This window comes from Strigops habroptila, chromosome 3, assembly GCF_004027225.2.
Source record: "Strigops habroptila isolate Jane chromosome 3, bStrHab1.2.pri, whole genome shotgun sequence".
Taxonomy (NCBI): domain Eukaryota; kingdom Metazoa; phylum Chordata; class Aves; order Psittaciformes; family Psittacidae; genus Strigops; species Strigops habroptila.
In genome coordinates, this window is record NC_044279.2 from 70,981,397 (window position 1) to 71,008,582 (window position 27,186).

General features: G+C 43.2%; 1 protein-coding gene across 5 annotated transcripts in view; it reads left to right on the forward strand.

The window, feature by feature from the left end:
* The window catches only part of TBXAS1 (thromboxane A synthase 1), a 233,624-nt gene extending 209,223 nt beyond the window's left edge, over nucleotides 1-24,401 (forward strand). For all 5 annotated transcript variants that reach the window (XM_030478710.1, XM_030478708.1, XM_030478712.1 and 2 more), the window contains 4 exons: nucleotides 17,389-17,477; nucleotides 19,921-20,058; nucleotides 23,196-23,358; nucleotides 23,971-24,401. In XM_030478710.1, the coding sequence (XP_030334570.1) occupies nucleotides 17,389-17,477; nucleotides 19,921-20,058; nucleotides 23,196-23,358; nucleotides 23,971-24,045 (465 nt within the window). In that variant the 3' untranslated portion in view covers nucleotides 24,046-24,401. The remainder of the gene's footprint in view (nucleotides 1-17,388; nucleotides 17,478-19,920; nucleotides 20,059-23,195; nucleotides 23,359-23,970) is intronic.
* The last annotated feature ends 2,785 nt before the right edge of the window (nucleotides 24,402-27,186 follow it).

Sequence of the window (27,186 nt, forward strand, 5' to 3'; positions counted from 1 at the left end):
GAAGTATACAAGTATAAACCTGCTTCTATCAGCATACCTTCTTTTTTCCTGTACAAGCATCTTTAGTTTGATATAATGCCTTTACATCATACTTTAATTTTGTTTTAATTACAATCATTTCTCATCTGATATAATTATACAAATTCCAAAACAGTCTATTAGCCAAATTAGGCAAGTCTACCATCACGGGATGTGCTCTATGGCTCTTTTCTGTCACCACAGTTTAAAAGGAGGCTGATTCCTTTACTCTCCTATGCATAGATAGATGACTTAAGCAGACTGAACAAATTCTATCAATCCACGTACTGTGTTTTTTTCAGATCATAGAATCATAGAATGATTAAGATTGGAAAGGACCTTAAGATCATCTAGTTCCAACCCTCCTGCCATGGGCAGGGACGCCTCACACTAGACCATGTCATAGAATCATAGAATCATAGAACAGTTAGGGTTGGAAAGGACCTTAACATCATCTAGTTCCAAGCCCCCTGCCAAGGGCAGGAACACCTTGCACTAAACTATGTCACCCAAGACTCTGTCCAATCTGGCCTTGATCACCACCAGGGATGGAGCATTCACAACTTCCTTGGGCAACCCATTCCAGTGCTTCACCACCCTCACTGTAAAGAACTTCTTCCTTATATCTAATCTGAACTTCCCCTGTTTAAGCTTGAACCCGTCACCCCTTGTCCTACCACTACAGTCCCTAAGGAAGAGTCCCTCCCCAGCATCCTTGTAGGCCCCTTTCAGATACTGGAAGGCTGCTACAAGGTCTCCACGCAGCCTTCTCTTCTCCAGGCTGAACAGCCCCAACTTTCTCAGCCTGTCTTCATACGGGAGGTGCTCCAGCCCCCTTATCATCCTGGTGGCCCTCCTCTGGACTTGCTCCAACAGCTCCATGTCCTTCTTATGTTGAGGACACCAGAACTGTACACAGTACTCCAAGTGAGGTCTCACAAGAGCAGAGTAGAGGGGCAGGATCACCTCCTTTGACCTGCTGGTCACACTTCTTTCGATGCAGCCCAGGATGCAGTTGGCTTTCTCGGCTGCAAGTGCGCACTGAAGCTGGCTCATGTTAAGCTTCTCATTGACCAACACCCCCAGGTCCTTCTCCACAGGGCTGCTCTGAATCTCTTCTCCGCCCAACATGTAGCTGTGCCTGGGATTGCCCCGACCCAGGTGTAGGACTTTGCACTTTGCTTTGTTGAACTTCATAAGGTTGGCATTGGCCCACTTCTCAAGCATGTCAAGGTCCCTCTGGATGGCATCCCTTCCCTCCAGTGTATCAACCAAACCGCATAACTTAGTGTCATCAGCAAACTTGCTGAGGGCGCACTCAATCCCACTGCCCATGTCGCCGACAAAATTGTTGCACCGAAGTTCTGTTTCTTTTAAAAAAGAAGTTCCTTTTGAGGAATTGCAACAAGGCATGAGCATGTATTTCAGTGCTGATCCATGAGAACTGGTAAACGTTGGTGGAACAATACTCCTTGGCAGTTGCTAAGGGTCCTACCTAATGCATTAGCTTGTGTAGACTGTGTTCCATATACATACTGGATGGGACATGGTTTGCTGATTTTAGCAGCCTCACATTTACACAGGTTGGATGTACCAGGTGGTTTTTCCACCGATGCTCATTTATGAGTTTTAGTTATTGCATATCTGCATTTAGGTGTATTATAGCATAGATACCTCTGTTTTTCCAGCAGTATGCTACAATACAGAGGAATAGCTTAATTTTGCAGCTGCTTTCTTCAGAACTCCACAACTGCTCAGCTTCTGTTGTAGGCCAGCCAGTCTCAATGCAAGAAGATACCTGCTACAAGAACCACCGCTTATATTGGTAAACCCTGACTGACCTGAATATCAGAAGCTGGGTGACATGCAGGTATAGTGTGTACTGACCTTTGTAAACAATTTTTCCATGATTTTGGCATTTTTCAGCATGCCTGGAAAAACTTTGCTTGGAACAGATAGCAGGACTCGCTACTGGATTTTGAGTTGCCAGATCATCCAGCAAGAGAGCTGATAAAAAGAGGTTACAAGAACAGCTGAGAAAGAGCAAGTACATGGCTGCTGCAATCAATAGAGCAACCAGCACCCACTGAGCAGGAGTAGTGGTGATATGAAAGCATGCAAGAGAAATATGGACATGTACGTCTAATGGGTTATGCAGTGCTGTGAAGGCCAAAGAGAGTTCTTAATTGCTCAGAGAACTAGAGGTTCTAGTCCAAATGAACAAGTAATGTAGGCTCTGGAGATGAGATCAGGTTACAAATGCTATTCCCAAGAACACTGTTGGAAGCATTAGCAACAGGTAAGCTTATAGCTCTTTCATAAAGTGAAACAAACATTTCAAACTCATAGTCCACTTTACAGTATAGCCCAAAGCCAGAGGTAATCTACCTCTGCCAATCCTAGGATGTTCCCAATAAGAACATGTTTATGAACTGCATTGCAACAAACTTCCTCGTGCCCTGAAAATAGAGTCCTGCCTCTTGAAATCCAGAGGCCCTATGAAAAGGTAGGGAAGGTCAAATGTACAGCACAAACCATGAGGAATCCACCATTGTTCCTCCAGTCCTGACTCTGTGCTTTTCTGGAGAGCAGTTTGCTTAAATCTAATCCAATTGTGTTTGAAGTTGTGCCTGCTACTGCTAGAAGTCTACCAGATGTGCCTTTCAGAGAGGTCCCAGGCAGTCCACTGCAGAGGTTTATTGCTGCTTCCCAAGTGGGAAGGGAAGCCATGTCAGGATTAAATGGCCACTTCCGCAGCAGCACGCACAGCTCCTAAATTCCTGTCTGATGCCCTAGGCTCCAAATCAGCAAATACTTAAACTTTTGCCTTGTTTTAAGCTGCTGAGCCATTACATGGAAAAGATAAGACAGTCTCTGCTGTTGGCAGTGATGCTTTCCTCGCATGCTTCCCCCAGTAGTGGTGTCGTATGTCTGCATTTGGGGAGATGTGCTGTGAGGGGAAGGGAATGGGACAGTTTTATTTGAGTCAGGTAGAGGGAAGACTGATCCTTCTACTGAGAGTGTCAGAAAATACACTGTTGTATTTCACTCTTGTGCTGCTCTGCTGCAGACATTTAGGAAGCAGAAAAGGAAAGCGATGTGGGTTTTTGTTGGCATTTTCACAAAGTGTTTTCATGAGCGCTGCTGCCCATTGAAGACATCTGTTTAAGTTCCCAACCCAGGATAACAAGCAGATTTGGGCAAACGTTTGGGGCTGTGCTTTTCCAGCAGGCTCACTTAGGTTTCATACACGTGAATCCAGGGACAAGTAACTCATGGGCTAGTACTTTCAGCTGAAAAGCATGTTTCATGTCCAGCACATGGGAATGAGATTACATTCCCGAGGAGCTCTTTTTGAGGAATGCTAAGTAAACAATAAATCTATCCACAATGGAATTTATTCTGAGTGAATTATCAGGGTTAAAAAAATACCCCGTTGCTTTCAGCTCTTATCTTTGTTTACTGTATCGCCAAGGACAGTGACCTGCCTTTGTGCCCTAATACTAAACTGTTAGCAAGAGGGACAGGAAATGCTGCCTTCTCTATAGACTCAGCATATAGGCTTAATGAGAAGAATAACATCTTAGCAGCGGCTGTTGGTTTTGCTCAGTTCAGTTTATTCTCTTTTGTTGTCTTACTTCATCAAACTGCGATAATCTTAGAGAAGGGCCTTTGTGCCAAATTTCTGCACTCTGTAATTTAGTGACCTTCAGATATTTAAACATTATTAAGACCAAGTCAAGCTGACAAAAGAGCCTGTATCCTTTTCATTTCCCACTGAGCCAAGCATGCTGCATCCTGTCTGGAGCCTGGTTGTGCACAGCACTCTCTGAACACGAGCCATCTTTCAGCTCCAGCAAGGAGGGAGAGCATGGACACCAAGCAGAGCATCAGCTCCGTCCCTTGCTGTGATAATGCTGGGTTCATAGGAAGCCCCACCACTCCTGAGTCACCTTATTAATAATCTCCTTAATGAAATAAGAAATGTGTGGTGGAAAAAATAATCAAATAGGGCAGCACCATCCAGGCTGGAGCAGAGATGCTCTGATAGTGCCACACACAGTGGAGTGGTATTACCTTGTCCCAACAGCCTCCACTCTGGATTTTGGGGAGTGTGGGACATGACAGTGGCAGAGCCCGGTTTCTGCACCAGTTTCTCTGACACTGGCTGCAGGAGACTGACCTGGTGTCTGCTTGAGGAGCACTTTTGGTGCGGTTCCTCTTCCAGAGGTCCCAGAGCAGCAGCAGTTTCCCTGCATTGTTCTGTCTTCATGATTTGAGAGGGCAGAGGTGCAGGGAGCAGGGCGAATCCCCATGGTTCCCAGCCTCTGTTTGGGACCTAAGGGCATCACAAATAGATAAACCTTGAAAGCAGATCCCTTAAACTTCAAATTACAGCTATTTTTTTCCATGCACAAGTAGGCAAATGGTGAGTTTCTTTCGCTGTTCGTTGCTGGTGTGTGGGTAAGCATGTAACACCCATTACGTTTTTTCCCCCAGTAATTGCACATCATAAAGCAAAGCTTTAATGGCAGGTGAAGTTCACTTTTTTATTTGCATAGAAGGAATGTGTAAAATTTCTGTTCTGGTAGGCCATCCACAATTTTGTTGTCCGTTCAAGATTTACCTTTATTTCACAAAATATCAGTATTAACTGCCAAGACGTGCCTTACCCAGGACTTAAAAAAAAACCAACCAAGCAAACCCAAAAAATCCCAATCCCCCCATGAAAGTTACTGTTAGTACCATGTAATGATCAGGTTTGAACAGGAGCATCATATGCTGCCTGCCTCGTAGCATGCCAGGAGTATCCACACGGTCTCATGATTAAGGTTTACTGGTCTTATTAAAAGTGCTGGAGGAGAGGAAGAGACTTTCCCAAATTCGCTTGGAAAGCTGCGTCAGGACTTGACCTTCTGACTGAGAGCCCTGTGGCTTTGCCACACAACAGCTACTCCCTGCACTCCTCCTGCCCTCACAATAATGTGCCTGGAATCTGACCCCGCATTTCCTGCTGTCACGTTGGTATCAGCTGGAGATAAATGAAGCCTTTTGTTAACTTGTTCCTTGCTTTGCAGGCTGCTTTTCTCTTCTGCTTTAAAGGAGAGCCAGTGGTGATGTGGCACTGAGGCAGAGCTACATACACGCGCTGTCAGCACGGTATTTATAATATACTGGTTGAAGAATCTCTTGTGGTAGAGATGAGACAAGACTCCATTATAAGGAACACAAAAGGGATTTTTCTATCAGGTCCACTAGAAGCAAGGAGCAAGCTGTCATCTTCCCTGGCTCTTCAGCTTCCATCCTGTGTAGTACCAAGGAGCAGAAGTGGTGACGTACATATGCAGAACACAAAAAAAAGTCTTCCCACATCCTGACCTAGATAAATAGGACTTGGAATGAATTTTCTGACTTAGCAGCACTGACACTTTGAATATTCTGGGATTTAAAGATCTTTTTTTTTTTTTCGTTATTTTTATGCCATTTCAAATTGATGGATGTGTTACAGAAAATACACATGCATACATGTGTGCGCACATGAAGAGAGGCCAAAAGTACTAATACCAGTCTCTCTCACTGTGCCATAATGTGAAATGGGAAGCGAATGTGTTAGGAAAAGCAGTGGATATGGACAGAAGTGCAAGATTCCCTGGCTCTTCTGAGCTGCATCACAAATGCCTTAGGAGCTAAGGCAGGGAAAACCGTGAGGTTGCTCTAACTTAGGCTGGCAGAAGGCAGGTCTAAGTATGCAAGAGGTGCAAAAAGGAATCGCATCCACTTCAGTTTTTCCCAGCATGTTTCTTATGAGATGTAACTCAAGCAGAATATGATCCCGATTTTGGTTTCCAAAATCTTTTCCTTCATAATTGATCCAAACCCCATTCTTTTTTTAGAGCGTGATGGGTAAGACTAGGACTACCAAGATGTTGCACAATGTCATTTAAACTAGAGCAGCAAAGTTGGAGTAGCAGCAATGTGCCATTGGCTTTGTGATTATCATGCTTGTTCACTAGAAAGAATTGTAGGGTTTTTTGCATGCATGGAAGTCAAAGAAATAATAGGCACCCTTCATCAGTCAGATAGTCTCTATTTATACATCTGGGTAGGTGTGGGAAGCATGAATTCCTGTTTTTTCTCTGTTTTTTTCTTGCTGATTTTCATTTTTTACTTTTTAATTAAATTTCTTCATTTAGTGTCACACAGCTGTCTGGGCTTCAGCCATAGATAAGCGGATCTGTGTATGGCAGCAGCAACCAAAATTTATCTTTCTTTTCCCTCTCTCCCCCTCACTTCCTCCCTTCCCCCCCCCGCCCAGTACCCAGCAGAAACAAAATGCTATATATAGACTCAGCACAGTTCCCCACCCCCCCCACCCCCCGCACCCCCAATTACTTTGTCTGCATGTTTCAATTTCGTTCTGTGTCAAGCTTTGCAAGGCACCAAGTTTGGCATTTTCAAGAGGGGATTGGATGCTTCATCCCTGAAGCCCCTCTTGCAGTAACATCCCCCCCAAAAGAAAACATGACATGTGCTACAACACTGTGGGCACTCTGAGGGGCAGCTTCTGCTTCTGTGGTGTTTATTCACATAAAGTTCCCAGTCTTGTAGAGTTTTTGCTTTTTTGAAAAGGTCTGTGTGCTTCTAGCCGAGTGCTAGCAGCAGATGGCCAAGGGGCAGGCAGGGATGGCCCATGGTGCTCTGTAAATGGAATATTACCAGCATCCTGCCATCGCACTGCAAGTTTCTGGTATTTGTTTTCTGTTCTCTCAAATCACTCAACACTGAAGTCAGGTGTATAACCAGAATCCCATCTTTCATTATTAAAACAAAGCCCAACCAATTAAAAAGGGGGGGGGGGGAAGATTTCTAGATAAAAAGGTAAGACGGAAAACATGAATTCTAGTTCAGAAGCCAGAAGGCAAGTGAAGTTCAAAATGTTATTATTTGTCATAAATTTCATGTGTTTTCCAGCCAATTTCTAAGTATGTTGGGGCCTCACTCATAATGTTTGAGTGATTGGGGTTGGTAATATTCTGAGTATGCCTAGCTGCTCTTGTGTGTGTGACAAGCCCTTTACAGGAAAAGCCTACAGCTGTGCTCCATCTTTGTACTCTCAGAAAATCCATCCCCACAAATTAACCCATCTATAGATATGTATAGATCTTTGTGCCACAACTCGTGCTATAAAGGGCAAAGGATACCATCTTTTATACAGGCAAAATTGCTAGGTAACCCCCTGCAGAACACTATGGTTTATGTGCTTTTCTGGCCTGAAAGTGCTCTTTTGTGCTGAATGATTCAGCAAATGTGTCACTTTGGGGGTGCCACCTTTGTGTCTCAGTGGCAACTGGATCGAATAGCCCCCATGTCAGGGCTGACTCAAATCCAGGTAGGTACCACTGTGTTGGCCAGGTTCCCCTTCACCCCAGGGCTTTTGTGACTTGGTGCAGAATACAGCTTTGAAAAAGAAGGAGAAAAGATAAAATGCTAGGTATTAAACTAGTGCGCCCGTGAGTGAAATCATAGTGCAGAGGTGAGATGTGGGGAATTGTAAAAATAAGGGTATCCTTGGAAATATGGTAAGGCAGCCAGGTACTGAGACAGGAAGGGGTCAGGTTCAGGGAGCAAAAATATCCTTGAGAAGCACGAGAAAAAGAACAGCAATTTGGTCTTCACACCAGGATTGTTGTTGAACTGTGAGGTAATAAATAAATAAAGGCCAAAGCAGCTTACTCATAAAGCAGAAGAAATTGTGAGCAATACTTTCCATTTGCTTTCCGTATAAAGTCTTATATCATCCTAAAACATGCTAGAAATGACCTTGGTCAGATTACAAATTAATTCTGTATTTTCTCACTGCTGACCCTGTGACTTCGTCCTGCAGCTTTTTGGGTTGTGCTTTTTTTTCCTTTCACTCTCATGTGCTCACGAGGGCCAGTGATCCAGTACATGCCAAGGGGCCTCCTACCCGAGGCAGTGCCCCCCAGACGGCTGCGCTTCCCAGGCTTCATCCTCAGATGGTGCAAATCGATATGGTTCCTCTGACTGTGATTCAGGGCTGTGCTAAAGGAGACCATGGATGGCCTCCTTGTGGCCTCCTGAACTGAAAGCTGTTCTTTATAAACTCTTCTCCAGTGTGCATCTTTAAACATCAGAAAGGCCCAGGTCTTGGTTTCTCTTCAGTTTGTGTGGATCACTTGGACACTAATAACTGCAGAAGAATTCCAGATAAAGAATTAATTTTTTTGTTTTACTTCCTGGGATTAAGGACAGGAAGGCTGTCCTGGAGGATGTCCCAGTGGAGTTTTTCCACTGGCCTTTTTTCGATTGGAAACGTTTCCACAATTTGGGTACAGTTTGAGTGTCATTACAGAGGTCCAGTTGGCCTTCAAATAACCTACTGTGCTTACCAGTGTAATCGGGACCAAGTCATTGTGTGAAATAAATCATAAACAGATGGACAGCCGTGCCATGCTGCTCTACAAAGGGTAGAGGAAAGCAAAGATACAAAACAGTGCCAGAACATGACACCATGATGGCTTCACTAAATCTAAGCGTGAACAGGCTTAGAGAAATTTCTGCGTTCCCAGATGGGGAAGAGATAAAGTAAGGAAAGAAAAGGAAAGAAATCCTTGAACAGGCATCTGCCAGGATTCATCACAGACAGCTTTATCTGAATATCTAGAGAGGTTTGTCATAGGATAGTGTCATGGTAGCAGACACCCTTGCTCACAGCCAGCTTCCCACTGAGCTTGGGGTAGTGGGTTTTGGACTGGCATGTAGTTGTTGGGGTTTTTTGGTAAAGATCCTCTTCATGCACTGGAGGGAGAAAACACAAAAGCTGTTTAAAGTGCTATCAGGTTTTTTCACATACCGATTGTAAATTGCTTTGTTGTACCCAAGGCAGTCAGCACTTTCCAAACGGAGCAGAAGAGGAAAAGGCATTGAATAGCTTTGGTCAGAAAAGAATTTTTCCCCCTTTTTCACATTTTCAGCTAAATGTGAGAAGTTTCCACAGGAAGAAACTTTCCCCTCATGCCTTATAGAAAAGGTATATGCTGAAGTTCGGAGCTACAATTAGATGTGGCTTTGACCTGTAGACTTACCTGTACTAGGTAGGAGGTGCAGAAGTCTACAGCAAGGAATTGGAGCTTTGACACCAGAATAGCTGCTTAACTTTCTGTAATTTTAGTACCATCCGTTTCTCAAGGACAGGCTGAACCCTGAGTTATGATCTTGTCAGCTAAAAACAAACAAAGCTCCTTTTATTTAAGAGATATTTAAATGCCGTGTAATGGATTTCTTTCTTATTTCAGTCACTTTTAGTCTATTCATTCAGAGCAGTATTTGCATGTTTACTTACAGGAGTCATGCTGAGGCTGAAAAAAATATCAGGCTACTTACGAAGGCTCCAGTTGTTGGGTGCTCAACTCTTGAGGTTGTAAATTGTTGGCCTCAGTCTTCAGCACCTCTGCTGGCCCCTTGTGTACAGGGAAGGAGTATTTACCAGGAGCACCTCACACATCCATTTGGAAGATGACCAACTAATTAATGTTTGCTAAATGCTGCGTGTGCCTCAGGGGAAAAACAGCTATGGAAAGGCGAAGTTTTTTTATCGTTGTACTGCACCTAATGTACATAAAATGTTTTCAAGGCATCAGGCACTACATAAATGTTGTATGGTATTAAAACTGACCTGCCCTTGTCAGAGCAAATAATAATTATGCTGAATGATGGGAGAATCTTACAGTTTCTTTGCTGTGAATGTTTGCCTGTTTACTAATTCAGAAAAGGTCTCATTCAGAAACTGCTGAAGCCAATGACTTCAGCAGCTACTGGCTCCAGCCCATATTTAAGTGTCTGCAGAAGGGCGAATTACTGAAGTAATTTATTTTGTGTAAAGTTCTGCTCTCCTCATAGGTTGGACTGTGCTCTCTAGGGCATATTTCCCTAAACTGCAGGCCTGGGGCTGAGTCGCCTCTCAGTCCATAAGGCTGCCAAGCATATGAGGCCATAGAGATGAAGAACGACTGAAGAGGACCTCACTACATAGCCCATATGATAGCCGCTATTTGCAGCATGAAAATTCTTGCTGATGCCTTTTAATATAAACGTAACGTGAGGAAATGAACATTTGATTAAACTAAACACACGGGCCTTTTATATGCAAGTCCCTAATTTAAAGCACTGTCACCTCCATACAGAAAATACCAGCTGGAGCAGGAATGATTAAATTAAATCATCTGGCTCTTATGTGATACCATGAATGTCTGCTGAGAAGGGAAAAAAAAATCCCTCCTCTTTATTCCTCTAGATCTGCAGCAACCATCAAGGGACACTTCTATAGCAGGAAGGATTAAGTCTTGCGCGAACTTCAGTGCTTAATGTGCTTTGGACTGGTGACATGCCCTTCGGACAGACCTACCCCAGTTTTATAATTCTCTTTCTGAGCCTTTTGGGCCTCTGGCAGTCCTTTCTCGTGTTTAATTTCCTCCTTGCCTCCCTCCCACTGGGATCCTTCACCATTCAGCATTTCTGCCACCCAAGTAGAAATTTTGATTGTGTCAGACAAGTGTAGAAAGAGAGACTTTTGAGCCTCAGTGGGCTGAGGAGGGAACTGGGGGGGATTTCCTGGGGGCTGAGTGGTTTTTAAGGAGGTGAGAAATAGGCAGTCTCCGTGTCTCTGATGGGCTTAGCCTACTGCAATGCATGGCCAGGGATTATATCACATCCACAAATAACTGGAGCAAGGCACACATTGTGTACAGGTAGGGAGCCACGCTGGGAGAGGAGCTGCTCTTCTCTGCTAAATCTAAGGGGAAAAAATTAGTATATTGAGATCACTTGTGTATGAAAAGCTGCCTGGCCGGGTACTATCAGCACACTGCGTACCTGCCCTTTCCGTTGTGACCCAGTCGCCCAGTCTCAATCCCAGTTATTCACTTTTTGTTTTAAGGGCACCCACTTCTCTTGGCATGGGAATCTGGGACTAGGTGGAGTTGACAAATACACAAAACCGAGACTGAAACAGATTATTTTTCCACCTTTCTTTTCCTTTGTAGCTTGCCTCATAAAAGGATTTCCTTAGTGATTTTCTTCTCTTTTCCTGCCTTTATTTTTCCAGACCTTCTACCTGATGGCACTCATTCTGTTCTTGCTGATCACCATGTGTCAGTTGTAATGTAGGTGGAAGAGGATTTCTGACTGTTTTGGTGGCAGCTTTTGTGTTTATCTGTTTGGTTTTGGGACACTGTTCAGTTTCAGGAAGTATTTTTACCTCACAGAAGTTTCCTTGTGAATAGTGATGCTACGAAGACCTTGTTTTAGCACTGTGCAACCTACTGGAGGTAGTGCAGGTCTGTCTTCTGTCAGGAGCTGAAGTCTTTGATTCGAAAACCAAAGTAACATTAAAGAGAGTCAACACTGGTGTAACTTTATACTTTCTGGCTCTTTCCCCAGCACTATTTGGTGCATACTTAGAACCGCATTTTCCTTTCCCTTAACACTGATACAACCCCAGGGAGCTGTGTGGATTTGCACCAAAGTAACAGAGGGAATTTGGCTGCAAGGTCTGCGTGTAATGTGGTTATCAGTGCATAACTGGTGCACCGGCCTTTCCCACCGCCTCTGAACTCGACATGTGAATCGACACCTGCCTCTGCCTGTGCTCACGCAACTTGCATGGTGATGGACATGGCAAGAGGGTGGATTTAGAGGAGGTGTGAGTGTGACTGGCAGGTGATTTGAACAAAGAGATTTAATACTAAATTCATCTGGCACATACAGTCTTTAGGAGGAGCGGGGAGGAGTTTGTTTGAGATATCTGAGGAACTGAATGCTGTTGCAGCTTGGGAAGTGCATCCGTGAGCAAAGTAATGCTCCCAAACCCAGTGAGCACCCACCAGAGGTGGGGGTGAGAGCCTTCATGCTGCATTTCCATTTGAATGACAACCCAAGCAGATGCGAGGTGGCAGGTAACCAATGTGGAATAAAGAAATAGAGGCAAAGCTTGGGAGTAGATGTTTTGGATAGCGTTTGCTTGCTGCTGGGGAAAGAGTCATGAGGGGATGGAGCTGAGGGCTTGCTTTAATGTTCATTTCTGAGACCGTGTGAAGAGTCACAATGCTGCTGGTGAGGCTTTAGTGCTACCAAGGTGTGCTGTAAGGACTCAAGAGGTGAAGTGCTTGGCAGCTCAGGAAGCCTGTTGTTGCTGCATCTTAATCTGGAAATCAGGCTTCTTGTGCTATTTTTTGTTCCTGAACCTTGCTCTCAATTCTGTAGTCAAGAACTTAATATTTTCTAGAAGATGATATCCTTCTGTAGGCCTCTGTCACTGGAAATGGCCAAGCAGTGTGTCTTAAAGCAACACTTTCTTCCATGACCTGCCTCCTGGGACAAGTGTGATTTGGGATATTCAGGGTCCTGTTTTGCCAGAAGTAAAGGCTGGTTCTGCCTGGTGCCACACCTCAAAAAGGCATCTCACTTGGCCACCAGTCCCAGGGAGGACTGCAGGCAGCAGAGGGAAAGATTTTGCAGCAAGTATCACATGAGGACTGCCTTCAGCATTTTTTTTTTAGTATTTGGTTCAAGTTCTGAGGATAAAGCCAAGAATTTTATTTTTCTTTTTACTTCATCAACTTCATCCCTATTTTGCTCCCTGACATTGTAGGGAGATTTTAGTTTGGCACTTTGTGGGTATTCCAACATGTTGTTGTGGAAGAGGTAAAACAGGAGGCAGACTTTCTTTAAGCAAGTTAAAGGTAGGTGCCTGTTAAACCATCCCACCCCTTCTGTTCATTGATCTGCATTTTGAGTGCTGTCCTGTCTCTAACCTTTCCTTTCTTAATATGGTTGTTAGGAAGGTTGTCGTGGGGCAACCCTAACTTGACACAGTATTCTTGCATTTCTTCCCTCTCTCCCTGGCTGAGCGTGGCACATAGCCTCTAGTTCTGTTAGGGGATAAGCAGCTCTAGAGGTGACCAAAGAGAGGTCAAAACCTCAGGCAGAATCTTTGATCTATCAGCAGCTTTTGATTCGTTTGATCAAGAAACATTATTGACCTGTTTGTGAATCCTGGCTATGGCTATAGTCTGAATAGCTCTTTGGGCAATTTGAAAGGGAGTGTGAGAGTCACTAGGGTGATGCTGGCTTGTTTTTGACTCACTGCCTCCTACCCTATTGCTATCAAAGTCTGCATTTTGGGCAAGAGATGATGTGGGCTGTGTGGCTGTGCGTACACAGATAAGTCATGTATCTGCATCTGCACTTGAGCAGATCTGCACGTCATTCCTCTGACATGGACTTTGTCACAGTCACACCTGCCCATAAGGTATTTGATTGGGATTGCAATTGCTCAGAAACTGCAGCCAGTTCAGTATCAGGCCATGACTCAGCAGTGCTAGTGTTATGAGGAATGTGGTCTCTGCAGCCTTTGCTGCTTCCAAATTGATTTCAGGTGCACGTTACACTGTCAGCCACACAAAATTTCCCCTGATTTTTTTCATTTCTGGCTGCTGAGCACCACCAGACCATGATCAATAGGATAAGTGGAAATCTCTTATTCACTGATGTGTGCTTGGATTACCATTCCCAAAACAGAGGTGGTAGAGGAGGATCTGTGCCTCACTCATCAGCTGCTTTGGGGAAAAGTTAGTATCTCATCTTGAACTGTCTCTGAAGATGGGTTCATGCTGGACGTTTGTATAGAAGCAACTGAGGTGCAGGCATATGTTCCCTTCTGCTGACTTGGCTGTGGTGATGCTAACCGTAGCCAGCAAAGAAGAGCAAGCAACTGGGAACAGTAACATCTCAAACTGCAGCAGAAAGATTGGCCAGACCTCTCCTGTCAGCACTTGGATTCCCTTGATGTTCATTGAGGAATTAAAAGTTAACTGAGGGTGGTGGCAAAAAATAGATTTGCCTGCCTAGAAAACGTTAAAGCCAATACTGAAAAGCAGAGGTGGATCTGAAGGCACTTATCTCTCTTGGAATTTATATGGGGATTACAACACACATCATCCTTGTAGCACATATGCAATTTTATAATCACTTCTTTTGTTTCACTTCAGGGTACCCTGGGGGGTGAAGAATGAATTTCCCACCTCTTTCTAAGGAATAGGGTCCTGGGATTTGCTGTCAGTCTTGAAGGAGAGCTTGTGGCCAAACTAGATGTTTTCTGGACCTCAGAAGTGATTGAACGGTCTGGGATGGGTGAGGGTGTACCACCACACCTCTGGAAATCAAGCTGGGGAAACATGCATACAAAGAAATGCTATAAGATATTACATGGTCATTTCACTTCCACATCAACAGGAAGAGATACTACGAGGCTGTGCATCAGACAAACTGCTGTGCAAAGCAGTGGCTGAAAAATTAGAATATAGGATGTTTAATTACATGCAATGTGGTGCTTCCTTTCTCCCCCCATATCTCTACTTGTTACAGAAAGGAATCTCCTTCTTAATGAAAAAACACCTAATCTTGAGTACGAGGCAGGGGGTTAAAGTGGCATCTTGGCACAACACCACCCCCCACCCCAGCAAAACTGCCAGCAGTTGAAAGATATAAATAGGGACATTTTGGGAGAAAAGCATGTTTAAGTTCCTTTGAAATGTGCTTGGCTAAAGGAATATTTTGAAGAGAGGGAGTGGAAAAACAAATGGAAAATATTGTCTTTGAAAGGGGAAAAAAAAGCAACAAACTGTCCTTCTTAAATAGAGATACTTGGCTGGTGTGTACTTTATGCAGCTGTAGGTCAGACCTTGCAAACAAGTACTAAATTAGGTCCAGCTACTTTGATGCTAAAAGCATGGAAGTGCCAGTAATTAAGTTGCATCAAATGTAGGAAATGACTGATGTGTCTGCCATGCTGAAGATAGCAGAGTTCACTGTGCTGCCATTTGACTGACCCCATTTTATTTAAGCAAAAGGAATTTTCTTCTAAGGAAAATCAGCTGGTTTTACACCTTTGTTTTGTTTTCTGAACAGCTAATCCCCTAAAGGTATAGAAGCTATTTGAAAGAGCAAATCAAAGCCACCATAATTTAGTGTTTTATTATTTGTTGATGTATGGTTTGATTTAGTGGCTACTTATTATATCAGGTTACCATATAATTATCTTAATTATTGACTCCAGAAGTAAGTAGAGGGATTATGAGAGAGACAGGAAGGCCCAGTGGAAAGAGCGTGGCTCAGAGAATCGAAGACATCGCGGTGTGCTCTTGGCTCCACCATTCATTTACTCTGAGCCTGAACTCTTCCCTCAGCCAGCCTGGCCATGAAATCAGGAGGGATTGCAGGGACAGGACTCAGATGCTGACCCAAGATTCAAAGAGATGCAGGAGAACAGTATAAAAGGGACAGAGGAAAGTTCTGAAACAGAGATGTAAAACTATAAAAAAAAAAATTAAAAACTAATACACACCACAGCATGCATTTTCATCAAAGTGTGGAGCACCTCCGTGGTCACCGATAAAGGCAGTTTTGCCACAAAGGCCTGAAATTTGAGTCCGATCATGGTTCATTTCCAGCCTCTGCTACAGATTTCCCATGCAAAATCAGGTAGCCCTCGGATTCCTTTCTGCAAAACAAGGCTGATAAAAATCATCCTCCTGTCTTTGTTTTTAGCTACTCAAATTATCGGAGCACAGCTTCTCACACAGCCTTCAGCCATGGTTCTCATGACATTGCAGCCATTTGGGGCTTTTAGTCTCCTAGTCCTTTGTCTGATAACCATCGACCTAAGCCAAAGGGTTGAGTCAGTAGACACTACTGCAATAAAAAAGCAACATTGAAAGGCTGTCAGTGCAGTTGGTGCTTCCTGTATTGATAATATTTGACATATACTGACAAAATACTTCATCTATTGACAAGCTGAGTTGCATCTTTTTCTCCAAGATAGAAGCAGACACACTGGTTCTGCTCAGCCTATGCAAATTACTTTCTCTGGTTTTTCTTTTCTTTCCTGAGCCCAAAACCGGGGATAATAGAATGTATCTATTTCCTTCCTAGAAAAGATCAGTTAATGTGAAATGGTGCGTGGTGGCTTAGTGCTGAATAAGTGGGATACCCTAATCCAGCAAGGTATCTGTGTTCTATTGTAGCCTTTTCTGCATACCATCTGGAGTTGTTCTCTGCTTAGTATTTTCGGTATGTACCATATGTTTTTGCATGAAAATTCAATAAAATATGCATTATACATGAAAAGTGCTGTAGTAAATAAAGGAAGGATGGAATCCAGTCCCCTTCGTGAACGGCAGGGGCCCCAAATCTTCATAAAAGGTTTAGTCTAGTCTGACGTCTGTGCTTTTCTCCAATTTACTCTGTGTCAGTCTTTAGGAGATGCTCTAATTTAAAACAAAACTCTGCTTTCCTGATGAGGTTATTAGATGTACTTTGGCTGCCCTCTGCTGAGAGCACTGAATAAGACAGGGAAATTGTCCTTTTTCCAAGGAAGGCAAAAGTGGGAAAAATTCTCTTTTCGTCCATGCACTGAGTCATATCACTGCTGCTGGTGGTCATCTGTGGTTTAGTGTTTGTCACTGCTGCCTGGCAGAGGGCAAAGCCTTCCAAGCTACAGTCCTGTTTGGGTTTTAGTGCCCCCCACTTGTCACGGGCCAGGTGCTTTTGTAGACTTACGGAGAATGTGGGCTCAGGCATTGCCTGCCATGAAAAATTCAGCAGCATTACACAAGGGATGGCCAAGGGAGGAAAGAGGCTTCTCTCCTCAAGCACTACTGCGGTTCTGCAAGGTGGGATTTGAGCTGTACTTCAGCCCCCTCTACTCCCCATCTACTTGGCAGTGCAATTCACCACTGTGTGCTGTTCCTTATCAGGGTGCTGGTTTCTTCCAGTGCCATCTCCCACCCCTCCGCAGGCATCACAGCACTAGCACTTTGCTTCATTTCTATAACTGGGAAAGGGTTTGCTCCAACATCAACAAGAATAACTGAAAGACCTGCTGTTTCCTGTGAACAAAGCACTCCTGGTCTGCCACGCTCTTGTCTTTGGGAAGACACAAGGGTCCTGTGAAGATTTTACTGCAGGTATAGAACAATAGCTCTGTTGGAGCTATTGATGCTCTCTGTAATACCCTGTTTTTAATAATTCCTACCAAGCTGATTTATTATTGTATCTTCAGCTGGGCTGCACACCAAAGCATTTTGATGATGAAAGGAATGTTATACACACATTTAATTACTGCCCACATTTTTGTATAATTTTATCATTTACTGTTTTAGATGAGACATCGAGTTCTTCTACAGGAAAAATGCCCAGTTAAAAAAATGGATGATTTAAAAGCTAATCTGAGATGAGTTTGGCACTTAAATGTGAGAAAATGTAATTGTTACTTTCTCGCTGCCTTTTCAGATGGTTCCTGATTACCACAATGTGCAAGAACTCCCTTATCTGGACATGGTGATTGCAGAGACATTGCGCATGTACCCACCTGCATTCAGGTATTCTTTTTTTTTCCACTTCTGATTCCACAGGGTAGATTCCTAGCTCAAAAGATGGAAATCTGCTGTTGGAAGACCAGTGTGCCCTTGGTCTCTGTGCCAATATCAATACTGCTTGTGCATTTGAAAGACATAATGTAGCCTATTGAAGGAAAACTGGCCAATACTGGTATTTCTGAAGCACTTTTTTACAATGGACTGGCCAAGATTATTTCCTCACTATTCTTCACATCCTCCAAGGTTAGAGGATGGAGCCATTTTGCAGCAGGACTGGCTGCAAAGCTGGATGTTGCTGCTTCCATATGCCTCAGGCTTTGGGGATACAGAGCAATAGACTTACCCTAGCCTGTTGGTCATTAAGGCCCTGATTTGTGGAAGTGTTGCACATTCACAAAGCTGTATTTTACATGTGTGTTTAACTTGGGCCTTTAATGATTTGCACTTAGTATTGTGTTATACTAATATAACTAAGCTAATGGCTACATCCATTACATTTTGAAAATTTTGCCCCAATTCACACAAGGCTAATTTTACTAAGTTATATTGATGAACTGAAGACCAGGGGAAATAAATTAGAAAACCGTTTGATTGTCAAATTTCCAAGTTATCACAAGCATAAATTCAAATGTTAAGAATGGAGCTTTTCATATCGGTCAGCCAGTTGCACTGCTTCTTATGAAGCTGGGGAGAATGTCAGATGACTGGAAAGGAGCCAAAGCTGAACTTGCTGTGAGAGCCTTTGAAAAATTTACCCCACGACAGCAAGCACTTTAAAAGAAAAAAGCTTAAAATCATATTCTCTTTTATATGTTCACAAAGTTCAGAAGTCAAGATTTTTCCATGGATGTCTGCAGGATTGTTCAGAGACAACCCAAATATATTGTCAAAGATATTTGCTCTTGGATGAGATGACTGGGCTTTACTATGTTATACATGGCATAATATAAGTGGAAATTGTTTTGCCAGTTAAAGCATCAGGGATCTTTGAGTTTCAGCTGAAACACTGGGAAACAATCAATGTTTGTCAGATAGGAAATAGAATGAGAATGGAGCAAAGTTGTTCCGAAGTTTCAGTTGGCATTTTCAGTGGTGTTTATTGATCTGGCTTTTATTCTGATGGATGTGGAATGGATAGGACAGCCCAGTACCTCAGAAAGATGCTAATTGCTTATGACAAGGATAATGCTGAGTTGGGGGAAAATTCAGTAGCAGCCAAGCTTGTTATAAAATGAGTTGTGTTATTAAAAAATGAACTTATTAGCTAGAGAACTTTCTTCCCCAGAACTCATGTTTCCACTATCACCAAATTCATGTAAGGATGAGAAGGATGGCTTGTCAATGTGTTTTTTAGCATGCCAGTGTTTTGTTTCAGGTTTGGAGCTTCTATTATTTATTTGTAAGAAACACAGAGGTGGGTGACAGTGAGGAAAGAATGTGTTTCTGTAATGATACCAGACTGACAGCCCTGAAACTGAAATCTTTGTTCCTGTTCCTATGCCTGTACTTTTTAGGCACAGCGCAGGGAGCAGCAAAAGGAGCTCCTTCGTGTGTTCTCACCCCTGTGGTGCCAGCTGGTGCTGGGGAATAGCTCCTCGGCTGAGATAGCAGAGCATTCACCTGGGTCTGGGCTGGTTTGGGGTCTGCAGTGACCACACAAGCACCAAAAAATCTGGATCAGGATCTGCCACCACACATGCACACCCACACACCGTTTCTTACAAGGTTTACAGACCCCAAGCTCAACTTTGGTAGGCAGCTTTTCTTAGTCTTGATGTCATGATGTGATTCCTAAGGACAGTCCTACTCTGTCACCTATCACCACAGGGTGGGAGAAAACCAAAGAGTTTTGTTGTGAACATCATGCCTGTCTTTGATGAGTATATGTGAAATAGCTTCCAAAGCTTTTGAATTGGTTGTGTTTTTGTAGCAGCAGCAGCAGAGCACTTAGCCCTAATATAAAAACCATACCTTGCTAAGTTTCAGGTGCTGTCCCAACGCAGGGGAGCTTCTCAAGTAAACAAGCTCAAAACTGTATTTGATCCAATTTTTTCCTGAAAGCAAACCAGCATAATCTTTCTGCCTGTTAGAGATGACTGACACATTTCATCTGCAGTTTTCATAAAGAACGAGTCTAAAACCAACATTAGCAACAAAATTGCAGTTTATCAGTAAATGTTTGGGGAAAACTAAGCAACCAGAAATGCTTTACTGTGAAAAGGGCAAAAGTTAGCCAGCTGGGTCGGAGCTGTGTGCTTCTAGGTGAAGATGATTGTAACCAGAGAAGACACTAGCATCAACAACAGTTGCTGTATTTATCTACTGAGAATGTGCTACTCCTGAAATTGCAGGGTCAGTCCAGCTAAGAGATTGACTTTTACGGTTCCCTCCTACTGAGTTTTTACCTTTATTAATCATCTGGGATACACTATACTTACTGTTTCAGGTTCACTCGGGAAGCAGCTAAAGACTGCGTAGTGCTGGGGCAGCGTATTCCAGCTGGGGCTGTTGTTGAAACCGCAGTTGGGCATCTCCACCACAACCCTGAATTCTGGCCAGATCCTGAGAAGTTCATCCCTGAGAGGTACATGGAGTAACGCTTTCCATTCTTAGTTGAAGTCCTTATTTCCTTACAGAATCGTAGGGTTGGAAAGGACCTTAAGATCATCTAGTTCCAACTGGGCCTCTTTAGACCAAAGGCCTGCCTTAAATGCTGTTTTACATGTAAGGGTGGACACAGGGCTCCAGCCTATCCAGTGGAGACACCAGATCATGATGCTCCTTCACAATCACAGTCACCCACTATTCACCCAAAGCAGTATTGCCACCAAGAGGATTAGACTTTAATTTAAATCATAAAAATGTTATTTCCATCAAAATACCCACAGAGGGTGCAAGGTTTAGTCAAGGTTGAAATGTGGTGCAGTTTTTCAGACCTGTTCCCAAATCAGATGCTGCAGATAGTGTCTCCTCCAGATCCAGAAATTCTGAGGTGAGATAGGATATTCACTGGCATGGAGGTACCCAGGAAACTCATCCAGTTCCTGGCTGGTTTAGAGCAGACTTTTCACCTGAGATCTTGTAATGGTATTGGTACACAGTATCAGGGGAACCTATCCCATCTCCTACTGGGAATTTACTTTCTGTCTGTAAGTTAGGATCCTGGGTTCTTAGCTCTACTTGGCAAGACATACTTTTACAAAAAGCATTTATTCTCTTCAGCTGGGAGGGCACTGTCAAGCTGTGTTTTACTACCCTGCCCTGTCTTACTGATGCTGAGTTGAGTTTACAAGGGGAGTTTCAGCTGATGTGGTGCTGTGTGGAAGCACAATTCAGTTTCATGGGCATCTCTATTTTAAGCTGTTCTGTGGGCAGTTGCATTAAGCTACCACCACATTGAAAAGTCTACTAAGAAAAAAAGTGCATGCTCCACAAACAACTCTGTGTAAGGCAGACAGCCGAGAACTGTTTTTACCAGCAAGACAACACATGCACGGTGTAGGTGGGTTTGCCCAATGCTCCTTCTGGAGCAAATTTTGGGGTATGCTCTGTCAGGTATCTTAGGCCATAAAGAAGAGCAATGACAGGGTTAGAGAAGCTTTTGTTGTGGGAGAATCTTAGCAATAACTAGAAGTTTAGGGGTTTTTTTAGTTTATTTAGAAACACTGTTTATTCACCACTTTAATGATACTATGAAAGTGCATTACAGGGTAAAACAGATAGTGCGGGCTGCAGTCCCCTTGACTTATATGGTGCTGTTTGTTATGAATCTGAGATGAAATTTCCTTTTGAAATTTCCCTGAGGAATGAAGCATAATTACTAACTCTCTCCCCAGCTTCTATCTGTTCGTAATGTTAGTAAGAATTATAAAATAAGAGCTTAACAAAAATTAATTCAGCTACAGCCTTTTTTCCCCCTAATATTTCATTTTGAAATCTGCCTCAGGAATAATACAAGGGAGACTTTAAATTTACCAGAATGATATATGGGGTAAGAATTGCATTAACCTGTTTGCATGAGATATGCAACGGTGCTCAGTACCTGAGTTAATAGACCTTCAATCTCAAATTATGGGCTTCTATAGTACTTTTTGCACTAGTATCCCAATCTTATTTAGGATATCTAAGCATGGGAATGGGATTAGAGGAATACACAGTATTATTTTTTCCTAACTTCAAAATAGGCTATATTATCCAATATCTGAAGGGGACCTACAAGGATGCCAGAGAGGGACTCTTCATCAGAGACTGTCTCGACAGGACAAGGGGTAACGGTTTTAAACTTAAACAGGGGAAGTTCAGGTTAAATATAAGAAAGAAGTTCTTTACTGTGAGGGTGGTGAGGCATTGGAACAGGTTGCCCAAAGAAGTGGCAAATGCTCCATCCCTGGAGCCACATTGGATGGAGCCTTGGGTGGCATGGTTTAGTGTGAGGAGTCCCTGCCCATGACAGGGGGTTGGAACTAGATGATCTTAAGGTCCTTTCCAACCCTAATAATTCTATGATTCTATGATTATTACCCCTTATCTCTTTCTACCTTGCATGAGATCTCCAGGCCACAGCAGTCTAAATTTCTTGCAAATGGTATCCAAACAGATGAGAGATTTTCAGGGATGACCCTGTACATGAAGAATGGAACTTTTATCCACATGCAGAACTGGAAAAGTAGTTTTGTACTACCAGGACAGCTCTGAATAACTTAAGACATGAGAGGACTATGTGTATTTCTAGGGTAATGCCACTGCTGTAAAGGTTTGCTTGTTTTAAGGAACTACTCTGGTCAGTGACTCAGCACAGGCCAGGGTGAGCCTCACCTTGTCTATTAGGCATTGGCCTTAATAACTTATACTGGCTCAGACTCTGTACTTTTGTCTGTACATATTCTGTCCAGTGTACATCCAACTTTGCAGATGTTGGCAAACAGGTTTCACTTTTTTTCCTTTGGACTTTTGTTCAAATAGGAATTTTTGTTTCCTTCCTTGAGGAAAAAAAAAAAAAGAGACACATTTCTAGATGGTTGATCAAGTATTTTAAAGCTAGCTAGATGTAGAACTGCATCTGCATACAGACTTACACATTAATCAGCCATTCCAATTGGACTGAGGTACTTCAGCTCTAAGAACAGACTTGTCTGCAATTTCAGTGTTTCCTGGATGGGAACCTGGTCCCTTTGGACCAAGAGCAGAAAGAGGGCCTCCACTGAATTATAACAACTGTCTTCCATGGCCTAGCCAATCCCATGAGGTTTCATCTGCCCTTGCAAGCTTCAAAGAAAAATTCTTGTTGATCTGCATCTGTGATGTACAGCAAGGAAGCGATGTTGCTAATTCTAGTGAGTTTGCATTGCAGCCCCTTAGTTTCCTCTTAGCTGTAATCTCTCCCTCATGTATGCAGAGATCTACAGAGGTAGCATGTCTGCACCTGAAGTTATCATTCTTCTGGTAATGCAATGAAAGCAATCCATTAAAGATAGTTTGAAAGCAATACTAATGTCTGTCTGTCCTCTCCTGGAATCACCAGGTGACAAAGGCAGATGGCCATAAGTCAATTAGCTGTTTACTTAAGGGTGTCAGAGCCATCAGGACACAATCTGTCAATAGTGCCCTTGACCTGTCCATTAAGCCTAATTGAAATAACCACCTTTTGAGATGTAAATTAAAAGCATGGAATCAGGAGCAAAAAGCATTTCTGGAACCGGTTTCCATCTCTGCACCTTCTAGGTTTACAGAGGAGGCTAAGAAGGAACGTCATCCCTTTGCATACCTGCCCTTTGGGGGAGGACCCCGTGGCTGCATTGGCATGAAAATGGGATTGCTGGAGACAAAAATTACTCTGCTGAGGATTTTGCAGAAGTTTCAATTTAAGACCTGCCTAGAGACTGAGGTTTGTACAAGCAGAGGCTTCAGGGAGTTGACAGTGTGTCCTAGAAAGGATGTCTGACTTGCCTTTCTGACTTCCTCTTAATTTGAGAGAACTGCTAGAGCCACTTTGATAATGAGGAGGGACAAGAGGCCTGGACTGCCAGTTTTAATCAAAACTTGATTTAACCTTTATGATTTTTCCAACAAAGCAAACAGTTACACAGCCCTGCCTTAATGGAGAGCAGTGTAGCAACACCACAGTCAAAACACCTTGATTTACACAGGGTGAGGATGGGTATACATCTTTCATGGGATCTTAGCACTTTGGGTTATGCCTATTGCTATATACATTGCACTTGGCACGTACTCAGCAGCAGTAGAGTTTACAGAGTTAATTTCTTTCTGTTCAGATCTACAGTGTACCTGGGCAACTACTGCCTCAGCCTCTGGCTGTAAATTCTATTTAATATTACACTACCACAGCTTGCTGTAAAACAAGTACTTTACAGCTTCCACAGTAATCCTGGTATGAATTGGTCCCCCAGCAAAAATGTCTGTCTGTATATGGGGGTGTTGGACACACATACACAAATACATACACCTGTACATAAGATGATCTTTTTTTTTCTTTCAGATTCCTTTGCAGCTGAAATCAAAAGCCACACTTGGACCAAAGAATGGAGTCTACATCATGTTAGAATCTCGCTAAAAGAAAATGTATATCCCGAAGCCTTCTGGGCTGGGACTCCTTGTTCAGTGATTCTCTGGGTATAATTATTTCTCAAAACCCCAAAGACAGGTAGGAGCCTAAGTCCCACTGATAATCAGTAGGCGGGGCCTCACTGCCTTCCTATGGGAGAGTCTCCCGTCACTTTTTTAAATGAGACATAGGCTCCACAGTCTTTTCTGGTGGTTTTCAAATCACTGTGAATAGTATCTGTAAAGAAGCATCCCACTTTCACTTGCTTTTCTACATCGCACTTCCTTTTACTCATCTTTAAGAATGCTTTCTTCATGCTCAGGTTCAATGAATGTAGCAAGTGTAAAATGTATGCACAATTTACAATAGATTTTAATTACAATTGATTATTTCACATATCCTTCCACGTACTTACGAGTCTCTACTCTAGAAAAAGCCCAAGAGGCACCACAGTTATAGCAGAAGACCTGAGGGCGAGTGCATTGGATTTTATCATGAACTCTGCTAAAAATGAAAGCTGAGTCTCCTGCACAATGCTTAATCTCTCTGTGTCTGTAAAGTGGAAGGAGTTGCACCTTCATCATGCTTCTGAAGTTATTTGAAACACACTTACTTAGATTAACAATTTTTACTTGGTCCATTGCATCAACATGACTGAAGAGAAATGAAGCATTCCCCTGCTTACCAGTTAAGTTCTAGTAGCTAAGACCAAAGACTTGAGGTGACAGCCATTCTGCTGGCTACTGAACTGTTGGATAGGTGGAAAAAAGATAGGTATTTAAAGAAAGCCGGATGCCTGGAGGAAATTTAAGGATAATTAGAAGGTGCTGATACAACATCTGCTTCATGTTGAGGCCTTTCCTTTCCAAGCGTTGCAGTTGGCACTATCCTTTTCTAGCTCATTGTCTCAAGGAAATCAAGAGTGCTGCATGCACTAGAGCCAATGGCAAAGGAGTCGGATCCAGGACCATCAGTCCCAGCAGCTCACTTAATTCCTTATGTGACCCTGGACCAGGTCATGTCCCAAGTGCCTCACTCCACTCAGGAAGGAACTTGTCTGATTGCCAGCTGCAGCAGTGCCATAGATCCATTCAAGCTGTATGGCTGCACACATGCATCTTCACAGCCAAAGCAGCGGTATGATTTTGTTACTGCAAAAGTCGGTTGGAGAAACTCTCTAAGACTCAATTCGGAGTTTTAGAGAGCAGGCATTCTTTATTGCAGTGCTGGGCACACACATGAGTCATTTTGCAAAGGTGAGTGCACCCGTCACTTGCTGGCAGCGGCTGTATATTCAGCATACTCATGCATATATACAGCTTTTCCAGGAAATTGTTTACATATTCATGAGATTTCCAGGAACTAATTATGGTATCTGCATTCTAATTACACATGAGCTTTCTTGCTGAGTGGGGGTCTCTGGTGGTCGCCGATAGTCTTCCTCACTGTGTTTACTGAATGACCTCAGTGCCTGCTCATGCTTGCAAGGTCCTAGCGCTGAGTTAGCAGTTGGTATGTCCTCGCTTCTGTTCTGTTCCACATTGGGCCCCACTCTGCTATCTTGAAAGCTAGCATCCTTGGTCTTATTTACTGTTTCCTTAGTTGATATCAGTCCCATGACATTCCTTCCCCCGTCAGCTGAACATTCCTTTCTCTCTGCGTGTTAGCAAGTTAGAACGGTTTGCTGTATTCTACTATGTTAGTTTAAAGACACACACACTATTGTTAGTTTAAACCTACAATTTAAGCCTATAATTTCACTCTTCACATTCTCTCCACACTCTTTCCTACTCTTCTACAAAGCCCTTCAATCACTACACAGCTAGTGAAGCATCACACAGCAGTGAGCAACTGACCAGGAAAAAAAGAAACATTTACTTCAGTGGACACCACAAACTATTGGCTGTATAACTGTGCTGCTTTTGGCCAGGTTATAGTTAATTTTCTTCATAGTAGCTAGTATAGGGCTATGGTTTAGATTTATGTTTTGTTACTGCTGAGCAGTGCTTACACAGATCAGGGCCTTTTCTGCTCCTCACATCTCCCCACCAGCAAGCAGGCTGGGGGTGCACAAGAAACTGGGAGGAGGCACAGCAGGGACAGCTGACCCCAGCTGACCACAGGGATATTCCATGCCATATGACATTGACATTCAGCATATAAAGGTGTGGTAAGAAGGAGGAAGGGGAGGATGTTCAGAGTGATGGTGCTTGTCTTCGCATGTCAGTTACGCATGATGTCCTGGGGATGGCTGAACACCTGCCTGCTGATGAGAAGTGGTGAATGAATTTCTTGTTTTGCTTTGCTTGTGTGTATGGCTTTTGCTTTACCTGTTAAACTGTCTCTATCTCAACCCACAAGTTTTCTCACTGTTATTCCTCTGATTCTCTCCTCCATCCTGTTGGGAGGAGTGAGCGAGTGGCTGCATGGGGCTTAGCTGCTGGCTGGGGTTAAACCACAACAACAACAAAACCATGAGAGGAGATGGTCTTGATCTCTGGGTCCTTTTTAGAATTTCTTTCTTTTTTGGGTTTTTTTTGGGGTTGGTTTTTTTTTTTTTTTCAGTTTTTATAAATAGCAAAAAATTCCTATGACCATAAAAATGAGGAAGCACCTTTTGGTTCTTTGCAAGTGTTCACCTTCTGCCTGCTAACATACTCTGCTCAAGGTTTCCTTACGTACAGCATCTCTCTTGGTGGTATGCACAGAGAAGTGTGGCAGCAGGAGGAGGAGGCTGACTGCTCAGCTTTACTGCAAGGGTTTCTGGAAGGAGCCATCTGCTCACTGAGCCCTAGCTAGTTCCCGAGTTTCTCTCCAGCAAGCACCTTTTGCTGCCTTCTTCCCACATGCTGCCTTAACACTGATAAAATTACTGTATCTTGCTCCTGGAAGATTTTGTCTTTCTCTTTCATGGGATTTTTTTGTTTTTAAACAGAACTCTACAGGTAGTAGTGGTGAAGTACTGACCTGGGAGTCTTGGCATTGTTCCTATTTCCATGGAGCATCTATGGCTAAAACAGAAGTGCCTCTTACAGACTATACTGATCATATGACTTACTGATGGAGTGAATGTTCTTTATTTGAAAAGAAACACACTGTATATACCCTAGTTTATACACATTCTCCATCGTTCTTCCCTCTTGAAAATAG